Here is an 11,931-nt window from a genome sequence, read left to right on the forward strand (position 1 = left end):
ATGTTTGGTAGCCAATATGTTTGGCCGGTAATACCATGCCAATTAAGTAGTCTTGGTACGGTAACGGTACAAAATTTTGAATACCACGGTTGTACCATACCAACCAATATATATATATATATATATATATATATATATATATATATATATATATATATATATATATATATATATATATATATATATATATTCTTACATTTTCAAGTTTTAAATAGGAGTAACAACTAACAAGTAATAGTCGGAGTTAGTAATATAATTCTATTGATATTGATTCTTTTTTCTACGAAACATTATAGTAAAAAAAATTACTAACACAAGGTTAAGGAAGGTACATGACATTAAAATTATTTACTAAAACAAGCGACGACCACAACTTCAACTCACGTTCATATTTGGAAAACTTTCTAACCATTAAGTGATGATTATAATGTGAAGTCTTATATATATTATAGTCTCAAACTCAGTATAGATATTATTTAAATATTTTGGTATATACCAATACCAATATGTACCAACCAAAGTTGTTGGTAACCAACTAAATTGGTACCAAGTATCATTGGTACGGTATTGGTAGGTAAAGCTTTATGCCAATATAATTGGTACGGTACACGGTTTGAAGGAAAAAAACTTGGTACCGTACCAATTCCACCCCTAGAATTAAACCTTACATTTTACTTAATTAACCAAATAAGTTCTTAATTAATTTAGATAAGTAGCTGTTAACATGCTGTCACGGGCGTATTAAACAAATAAAATTTCACTGCTAGTTGCACCAATAATATATTACAAGGAAGCAGGTTTGAATCCTCATGGACACAGCCTAATGGTCAATGCCTTTTTTCCATCAGAAACATTCTAGTCAAAACAAAAATTATTAAAAGAACGGTTTGATTTAAAACTAAAAAAAATTATAGTGAAAATAAACTAAACGAAAATCAATAATAAAAATGATTTCAGTTTTGTTGCGACTTTCCTAATCATGCAATTAGTTCAGATCTGGTTATTTAGAATTCATTCTATCTAAGCTGGTATTGAGAAAAACTAACATGCTCTAGTATAATCTCTTTTACCTAGTTAAATTAACCAAACAAGCTCTTAAGTTAACCCTAACTTTTTACTGTCTAATTAAACAAGTTCTTAATTAAGATCAGAAAAGTTGCATTAAGATCTATGTAAATTCCTAGCAATACCCAATACTTCTCACAAGCTTGAAAGCGTAAAGGTATGACTTTTACAGTTTATATCAGTGTTAAATCTCAAACACAGAACCAATCTTATACTTGTTACTTTTTACATGTTGACAAGAACAATTACGAATTCTTTTAACTGATTAACCGAAATGATAAAACACTAGCTAGGTCATCAGACTAACAAGAAATAAAAATCAAACATTCATTAAGCTCAAAACTGAAAAATCTAGATAGAAAAACAAAAAGAAAATCAGATCTGATAACTGATCACATGAAAGGTACTAGTCTAATGCAGAACTGAAAACTAGGGTTTTAGCCAGACATGACTAAAAACGAATTAAAACTAATAAAAAGATAAACTAACTGATTAATTTTGCGAACTAAATGTAGGAGATGATCTTTAGATTTCAGATCTGTAAAAATCGCTGAAATCGAAGAGAAATTGCCTCATAAATCGTCTTTTTCGTCATCTGAAGCTTCATTAATCTGATTAGAGAGGCGTCCTATATATACAAGTCAGTGTCTTCAGGAGCAAGAAACCCAAAAAATCGATCGAAATTTTGGGTCACACGATCGATTTTTTGAGTTCTGGTTAAAATTTTCATTTTTCTGATTTTCAGACTTTATGAATTGCGAAGTGTTTATTCGATCGAATTTTTGAAACAATTTGATCGAATTTGGCACAATTCGATCAAACTTTTGCATTTTCTCCTTTTTTCACAAACACGAAAGTCGTCCGAAATTTTGTCTAGTTTCTGAAACGTTTTAAATCTCGTCAATCGGAGTTACGAGTCAAGAGATATTGTTGAAATACTAACAGGGGGTCAAAGCTGTCAGCAACATCCTTTAGGCTTTAGAATGTAGTAATTTATCTTCGTATGATCAATTCGATCAAATATTTCTTGACCAAAACATCTTCCAATCATTCCTCAACATCCTTTATAGGTTCCAAGCTCCAATTAACTTCAATTCTCCATCAAACGCATCCACAGCTGCTCCCAAAGTACCGCTCCACTCGAATTATCTGAAAATGACATAAAAATGTTAGCAATATGGGAATTCTAATGAATGACATGGGCTGAACATTATTTAAACTAATGACATGGAAATGTGTAAAATATGATTCTAAATGCTAATAAAAACTACCCTAAAAGATGCATAAAATGGCATCTATCAGTAGCATTAGACATAGTGTAAAATTCTCGGTAAAGTCCAATACTTCTCACAAGCTCGGAAGCATAAAGACTTAATTGATCAGTTTATATCAGAGTTAATCCTAAGACATCACCTATCTAATATTCGATACTATTCATGATTAATAAAGAAAATTACGGATCTAAACAAATAAGATAACTGGAATGAATCATTAACAATTAAAGTGGCCAATAGAAACTGAATCAAAATCAACGTTCGATTATTCATAAAACTGATCAAACTAGACAGTAAACACAATAAAAATCGTTGCTAATGATTACTTGCACGGAAATTCGATTCGTTTGCGAAACTAAAATCTATGGTTTTTAGTCTAACATGTCTAAAAACGAATTACAAACAGTAAAAATAAAGTCTAAACAACAATTCTTACTAAACTAGATGAACAAGTCAAACCGCAATCTTCAGATATAGAAAATCAGCCGAAAACTTCATAAAGTCCCTAGAAAAAGTGACTGCAATAGCTTAGGGTTCGACTGAGAAAAATCCCCCATTAATATAGTGGGCCTGGTAGAAAATAAGGGCTCTAGCGAGAAGCACGACCCATGCTTCGGAGGCACGACCCGTGTTTAGAGGTGGGTCGAGTCCAAGTGTAATTTAATGAAGTAAACTGTCAATACAATACTTTTTTTATCGGAGCACAGGCATGAACCACGGCATGTGCTTGAGTGACTAGGTCGTGCCCTTTATACGCAATGTATCAATCATGAAAAATCAGGAAATTTGTCATAAGGGAGTAAGCACGGCCCGTGCTTGAGGAGCACAGCATGTGCCCGTGCCTGGCCATCGCAACTCAAGGAAGAACGGTCTGTGTCAGAAATGTTTTTCACATTTTAATGGCCAAAACTTCATACCAAGCTACTTTCTGCAATTCTCTAGCATCCTTAGACACATTTAGCTCCGGTTAAGCTCTAATGCTCCATTCTTATATCCAAAGTCCAATTCCGCATCAAAGTACCTGAAAAATACATTAAATTCTAAGTAGTATGGGTATTCTTATTGAAAATAGGCATTGTTCAAGTTATACTAAAAACATGATTACAAATTCCAAAAATACGACACAGAATCAGATTAAATATAACCAAAATGATGCATAAAACGCATCCAACAAACCTCCCCAAGCGTAGACCTTACTAGTACTCGAGTAAGGAAAGGTAGGCATCGGAAACAGATATGAGGGGAAAACATAGTGGGGTAATAACCTAGACGAAACTAATAACCTAAAAGGAAAACCTAACTAAAACGATCAACAGAAAAATAAAGAAGGAATAAAACATGCATGAAAAAACATAAGAAAATGAAAATTAAACAACGATATGGAAAAGAAAATAAACAACCTTAAATTTTTTCTGTTTTTTTTCATTTATATTTTTTATGATCAGACTCTACACCGAGGAAGCTCCAATGGAATCATTACCAAGACGGCCATTCTGATACCTTCCATATATCACAGACTCCCAAGGCCAGGAAGACTCACAATGGTGTAACCCAATAGACCGTCCCTAGCCTTTATATAAACTTTATACCTTAATTATCCTTGAAAGAGAAAATGACACAACTCACAATCTCATTTCCTCAAGATTAGATAGACAAAAACCAGAATCGACGCATCCATAAGAACCTGACAAAGCTAAATCAGCTTTCGCCAAAGCAGTGGGCCAACCCCCGTAGGATCCCAGCTCTGTGCTTTAACTTTTTCGAGAACAACAAATATCATATCACATAGTTCTTCTTGCACCAGATTTGTCTTCGTTGTGGCTCTTGATTTGATTAAACTTGAATTTTGTATCTTTGTCTTTAACTTGAGTTCTTCAATCAGTTTTTTGAATTTCTTGAGATTTCTTCGATTAAGTGCTTGAATTTTGACTTGGGTGCCTATATGACAGTTGTACCCGTCTTTTCTTTTTTACTGTGTGGATCTGATATAAGGTTCTCTGTTACCGCGAATGTAATGCGTGTCAACAAATAGGGCAATGTTTTGTGGGTTCAGACTTATCGATAAAGGTTTTTTTAAACATTCAAAAGAAAATCATTCTGAAGCTGTTATTACCACCCACATAGTGTTTCGGTACGCCATTTTTTTATTTTCTACGACCGGGGTCTCAGATCATAGTGTTTTGCGTCCCTTAGTTATTGTAGTTGTTTCTACACTTCGATTATCGATCTTGTCACTTCGGACTTTCATTTTCCACCTTTTGCAGAGTTATCGAATGTAAAGAGTATCATCATCTCGTATTTTTTTAAACAAAACAAAACAGGAAACTTTTTTGGTTTTTTTTGATAAATGCAGAAAAAAACATGTAAGAAAGAAGATAATATATATATATATATATATATATATATATATATATATATATATATATATATATATATATATATATATATATAAAGATAATATATATATATATATATATATATATATATATATATATATATATATATATATATATATATATATATATATATAAAGGAAAACTAAAGCAAACAAAACAGTAAATATTTTTGGGTTTTTGACTTTTTTTTTATTTTTTTCGTTTTTTTTATAAAAACGAAGACAAAAATGAAAAATCTTTTTGGATTTTTAAATTTATTTTTGAATTTTTTTCAATAAAAACTAATGTAGAAAAAAAAAATTTTGTACAAGAAGATTACAAATCCTCTCCCAAGCTTAAAATAATGCATTGTCATCAATGCTTGTAAATAATACGGGAAGGTCTACTGGGGAGGAGGTGGAGGCGGAAGTCAGCAGAGCACCTCCTCTTGAAAGGAGTCAAAATCTGTCCTAAAATCCCAAAAAATGTTATAAAAACTTCCATATCAGTGTGGAGGGCCGATATATCCCGACGAAGTTTCAGATATTGTTGTTGATTGGTGGGTGCAATGGGATTAAAATGAGGCAGATCTTGTTGCGGTGGGGGTTGAAATTCAACTTGCATAGACTTAGAATGCATAGGATCAAACTGGATAAACTAGATCGGCTCCAGATTAGCCTGATTACGACAGCGTCGATGTCGACTTGGATTTTGACGGTTGTTGTTCATGTTGGCTGGTAAAATCGAAGCAGTAGTCATGATTTGGTCATTAAGCTAAAGTATATAAAAAGTGGCAGGGTGACATCTAAATGCGGAAGTGATCCCACGTTCCATGTGACACCGTCATCATATCGCTTAAATAGAAGCATATGCTCGAGTGTATCAATGTCTAGAAACTTCTCCGCTTCGGGATGAGGAGAATAGTGCTCACGAATGTCAATTTGACAGTGATTGGCAAATAAGTGAACGAGGCCGCCATAGTAAATTGCTCCTTTTTTACATTGGGAAATTTGAAGCAATTTCCATGTCTTGAAAGCTCCAAGATGTGGCATATGATGTTGATAGAACATACACCATAGAATCTCAAGGATTAGGTTTCCAGCCCGACTGATTTCTTCTTGGGGAAAGATAATCGAGCAGATAAGTCGATGCGCGAATTTTAAAACTGGATGAATGATTTGAGAAGCTATCGCAGTTCTCACAAGAAAGTATTCTTGGCCGCTTATTTCTTTCCAAAAAGGTGCAACATTAAAAGGAGGCAGGCAATACCTAAGTTGTTGGGACCATAAGTGTCTTGTCCATAGGGTACATTGAATAAAGAGAAGTTATCATCTATATGAACCTCATGGTGATAATTTATTAAATAGAACGAAAGGGCTTAGGTGAGAGGGCAATATTTGACCCAAGTAAAGAATTCATAAGTTAAGATATTGTAACTTGGGGCATGGATTTCTAAGAGATGAACCCACCCTATGTTCGCAAAGAGTTGGCGAACTCCTTCATAAACGCCCAAAACTTGTAAATAATCAACGTGCGCAAATCTTTGACTTTTACAACCACTTTCCACAAAAAGCGAACTTTGTCTAAATCCCCCTTTTTATTAAATCTAATGAGTTGACCTTCCACGTCTATGATATGCTCTTCGGGCGGAGGGTTTGAAGGACCCTCACTAATATTCTGACTATTTTGAGATCTAAAACAATTAAACATTTTCTTTGATTGATTTATTTTTAAATTTTTTTAATAAATAGGAAACAAAAACAAATCCTAAACTACCCCCACATCGGATACACAAGGCAGCACAAGTATACATTTGATAGAAATTAAAGTTTCAGTTTCGAAACGAACATACCTGAAAATACGCGAAACAACCATGTTTTTCTCGTTTTCTGAAAAATAACTTTTTAAAGTTTTTGTTATGGTGAAACTCTTCCTCATGCAATAGACACCAACATTTCAAATTCCTAAGCTTAATCTGCAAAAATGAGTTGTAGATCTGAAAAATAAATTTTGACTAAAAATCTAGGTTTTTGGTGGGGAAGATGAAGCAGCCATGAAAATGGAGTTGGAGCTCCATAGAAGTTGAAGTAGCAAGGGAAATGAAGTTCATACCTTTTATCTTGAGTTGGTAGCAAGAAACATGAAAGATTTGTATGTGTTTATAGGTGAAATCAGCTGAAGTGAGAGAGAGAGAGAGAGAGTTTTGAGAGAGTTCTTGAGTGTAAGAGTGAAAAATGAAAGATAAAAGCTACTATTTATTCCAGCTTGGGTAGTGTAGCAGCATGGGCTGATGAGCACGAGTCGTGTTGGGCTGGATCAGGTTGTGCTTGGCCATAAAGTTCAATTGTCTTTATATCTTCGAAGGTGCGATGACATGGCATGGGCTAAAGAGCACGGGTCGTGCTTGCAGTACTCGATCGTGCCTGCTCCACACACTTAGCAAAAACACTTTTTTTTGTTTATTTTCAAACTTGCGATGAGGGGAACAAGCTTATAAGCACGGGTCGTGCCTGGTTGGGCCAAGTCGTGCCTAGGCTTCGAAGTCTGATTTTTTTTTTGAAAAACAAAACTCTCTCTCATCACCTTGTTTGAAAAACAAGAAAACAACTATTAAAATCCTAAAATCATAGTAAGAAATAAATAAAATCCAACAAAAATAACTTTAAACATCTGAGTTGCCTCCCGGTTAGTTGCTCGTTTTTATTGTCGTTGGCTTGATGTTGTTACTTGATTTCTTTAATTGTGGTATGTCGGGACCTCTACAAGCTCCACTTCTTCGTTCGTGACTTGGAACCCTTCATAAAAAGGTTTAATCCAGTGACCAAAAACCTTGAAAATTTTACCAGTTTGCTCACTTTTGATCTCTATGGCACCATGATCAAACACATTAGTAACAATAAGTTTAAAGCGAGAGTGATACAAATCGTTTACCGGAAATAAGTTTAAAGCTTTAGTATTCTCTTTGTAAATCGCTTAGTTCTCGTAAGCATGATTCCGAATTTCTTCTAACTCTTGGATGTCCAACCTTCTTTTATTACCGGCTTCATCCATACTCGTATTTAACTTCTTGACAGCCCAATATGATCGATGCTCCAACTCTACTGGAAATCGACCTGGTTTCCCAAAAACTAATCGATATAGTGACATGCCGATTGAATTTTTGTATGTTGTCCGATGAGCCCATAATGAATCATCCAACCGAATACTCCAGTGCTGCTTGATTGGAATGATGGTTTATCAATGATACCCTTGATCTGTCGGTTAGAAGCTTCAGGGTGCTCGTTGGTTAGCTGGTGATATGCAGTTGACACCCGATGTGTAACACCATACTTCTTGAGAACTGCCTCGAGGGTGCGGTTGCAGAAGTGTGTGCCCTGGTCACTGATGATGGTCTTTGGTGTTCCAAACCTAGCAAAAGTATTAGTTTTAACGAAATCGATCACAACCTTCGCGTCATCTGTCCGTGTAGCTTTCACCTCAACCGATTTTGACACATAATCCACTACTAACAAGATGTACACAAAACCAAATAACAGTGGAAATGGACCCATGAAGTCTATGCCCCAAACATCAAAGATCTCGCATATTAGAATTGGGGTGAGTGATATTTGGTTCCAAGAGGTTAAAGACCCGGTCATTTGGCACCGGTCACAAGTTTTTCAAATCAAGAACGAATCGTGAAAAATATGGGGCTAATAAAGACCGATGTCTAAAACCTTGTGTGTGGTTCGTTGTAGACCATAACGCCCTCCACAAGCTTCAGTGTGAAAAAAGTTCAGAATTGATTTAACTTCGTCTTGGGGCACACAACTTCTTAATTGATCAGCGCAGTATTTCCATAAATATGGTTTGTCCCAAACGTATCTTTTTGCCTCCTTTTTATTTTTCTTTCTGAATTCGAGTGAGGTCTGAAGGGAGCTCTCTGGATACCAAATAATTCACTATATCAGAAAACCATGGTGGATTCTGAACAACAAAAAGATGCTCGTCAGGAAAACTTTGCGGATCGGTGTCGGGTCTGGTGGGATGAGTCGGCTTAGATGATCAGTTACCAGATTTTCTTTCTCACTTTTGTCTCTGATCTCTATATCGAATTCCTATAGAAGCAGAATCCATATGATCAACCTTGGCTTTGAATCTTTCTTGGCGAGAAGATACCAAATGGCTGCATGGTCAGAAAAAATTATGACTTTCGTCCCCAGCAAGTATTGTCTGAATTTCTCCAGCGCGAAAATAATGGACAAAAACTCTTTTTTTGTGGTTGAATAATTTTCTTGCATGTTGTCCAAGGTTTTTGAGGCATAGTAAATAACATGGGGGACCCGATCTTTCCTTTGGCGCAATACAGCTCCAACAACAGAATTGCTCGCGACACACATAATCTCGAAAGGCAAACTCCAATCTGGTGGCTGAATAATGGGAGCTAAAGTGAGTAGATTTTTCAACAAGTCGAAAGAATTTATGCAATCTTTATTAAAATCAAACTCTGCATCTTTTTGTAGCAGATGGAACATGAGTAATGTGATCTTTGAAAAGTCTTTAACAAACCTCCTGTAAAATCCTCCGTGGCCAAGAAACAAACGCACTTCATGAACATTCTTCGGGTAGGGTAAGCTTTTGATAATATCAATTTTAGCTCTATCTACTTCTAAACCTCTTTTTGACACTACATGACCCAAAATCAGACCTTGGTCGACCATAAAATTACATTTTTCAAAGTTTCAGACCAAGTCAGTTTCAATGCATCTTTGAAGAATTTTTATGAGGTTTTTAAAACAAATATGAAAGGAGTCTCCATAGACAGTAAAATCATCCATAAAGACTTCTATGATATTTTCTACATAGTCAGAAAAATACTTACCATACACCTTTGGAAGGTGGCAGGTGCGTTGCAGAGTCCGAAAGGAATGCGTGTGTAAGCGGAAGTTCCGAATGGGCAGGTGAAAGTTGTTTTCTTCTGATCTTCTGGAGCAATTGAAATCTGATGAAAGCCTGAGAATCCATCCAGATAGCAGTGATGTGACCTTCCAGCAAGTCTATACAACATCTGATCAATGAACGAAAATGGAAAGTGATCCTTTCAGGTGGCAGCGTTTAATTTCCTATAGTGGATGCAGACGCGCCATCCACTCTGAACTTGAGTCAGGACTAACTCTCATTTTTTTTTCAACCACTGTCACTCCAACTTTATTTGGCATGACCCGAACTAGATTGACCCATTTTCTGTTAGATACCGGGTGTATCATTCCAACATCCAAACGTTTCATTATTTCATTCTTAACCACTTCCATCATAGAAGGGTTCAGTCTTAGTTGGGCCTCTCGTGTGGGCTTAAAATCTTCTCCATCAATATTTTATGCATGCATAAAGATGGAGTGAGTCCTTTTATATCAACTATGTTCCACCCAATATTTTATGCATGCTTAAAATCTTCTTATACTGCTTCAGAATCCCAATCAATTCAAATTCTACCTTTTTTGATAGCTTGTTGGATATAATGACTGGGAGTGTTTCTTCTTTCTCCAAGAAATGCATATTTCAGATGTTCTAGTAGAGTCTTTAGCTCTATGATGGATTCTTGCACTACAGAAGGAAAAATTTTGGAGTTTGAATCAGCTAACTTTAGAATTTTATTGTTACACTTGAGTTTCTTTTGTTAGTCCATGTGAGCTACCATTTCTTGCACTTGCTTATCAAGAACATATTTTTCTGATAAAACATGGGCTGCATTAATAGACAAATTCCTATGGAGTACTAAAGCTAGTGAATCTCGGTTAATAATCTCAAAATATTCAACAATTAATGGTTCGATTACATCTATGAAACTAAGATCTGAAACATTGTCTGAATAACGCATGACATCATAAATATTGAAGTTGATAACTTCACTATCAAATTCTATAGAAAGGGTATCATCGTAAACATCTATTTTTGTTCTTGCGGTTTTCAAAAATGGTCTCCCCAAAAGAATAGAACTGGAATTCGGTGAGTCTTCATATCCCATATCTAAGACATAAAAATCATCTGGGAATATCAACTCATTCACTTGGACCAAAACATCCTCTAGCACACCTTTTGGGTGTACCAGTGAACGATCAGCCAAGTGAATGATAACACCTGTTCTTTTTAGTGGCTCTACCTCGATAGTTTGAAAAACTGAATAAGGTAAAACGTTTATTGAGGCTCCTAATTCCAGCATGGCACATGACACTGAAAGGTTCCACAACTTGCAAGAAACAATGAATACCCCTAGATCCTTACATTTTGGGGTTAACCTTTTCTGTAAAATAGCTGAAACATTTTTGCTGACTTTAATTGTTTCTTCTTACCTTTTAGTTTTCTTTTAGAAGTACAAAGTTCCTTCAGAAATTTTACATAAAGGGGTAGTTGTTTTATAGCATCTATTTACCTTCTTTTTTTTTTCGTGTTTTTCAGTCTTGAGGGAAAAGGAGGAGGAGTAGTTTTTACCTCAGCCTCAGCAGGTTTGTCTTTTTTTTCTGTACCTCTTCAGTTACTTCAGATTCTTGCTCAACTACAATCTCTTCTTCCTCATCTTCTTGCTGATATGGTCCCTTCTAGTTTTTACCACTTCCGAGAGTCACAACACAAGCATTGTGCTTTAGGTTTTTCTCATTCTTACATGGGAACTTTCCTTGTGCTTGTGTTTCCAGCTTGCTCATCGAGTTTGCGAGTTGTAATACATGTTGCTCAAGAGTTTTTATACTAGACTAGGTCTCATTCTGAAAAGTTTGGGTACTGGTAGCAAGACTTTAAACTATGTCTTCTAGAGACATGTTGGAACGGAAGGCTTGTTGCTAGACAGGTGGTTGCTGAAAATTTGGTTGATGCTGATTTGTTGAAAAGATTGTTGTTGAAAGTGAAACATCCCAAAAATATGGTCCAAAAATTTCTTTTTTAATTATTAATAAAACCATAATTATCAAACATCACATGAAAATCATAAGTAATTGTTTCTCAAAACATCATAAACATCTATCGAACATATCAGAGTAAATACATCCCAGGCTAAAATCATGGTGTGTGCACTGCAGTTAGCCCGAGCTCTTCCCCTTGCTACCAGAAGTACCTGAAACCAAAACTAAAAACTGTAAGCACGAAGCTTAGTGAGTCTCCCCAAACTACCACATACAATACACATAATCACATAATCACATAATAACATAACATGGGCCTTGCCCGCTACATCGGGCCCTGCC

The 11,931-nt window shown here is 35.4% G+C and overlaps 1 protein-coding gene across 1 annotated transcript; it reads right to left on the reverse strand.

Annotated features, from left to right (window-relative positions):
* Positions 1–10,370: 10,370 nt before the first annotated feature.
* On the reverse strand, positions 10,371–10,913 carry LOC145130439 (uncharacterized). The gene has a single exon (XM_079065243.1). It carries the CDS (start codon positions 10,911–10,913, stop codon positions 10,371–10,373), a length of 543 nt encoding a protein of 180 aa, XP_078921369.1.
* Positions 10,914–11,931: the final 1,018 nt, after the last annotated feature.

The sequence above is a fragment of the Lactuca virosa genome, chromosome 8 (genome assembly GCF_052849685.1).
Source record: "Lactuca virosa cultivar CGN04683 chromosome 8, Lactuca_virosa_CGN04683_v6, whole genome shotgun sequence".
Lineage (NCBI taxonomy): Eukaryota > Viridiplantae > Streptophyta > Magnoliopsida > Asterales > Asteraceae > Lactuca > Lactuca virosa.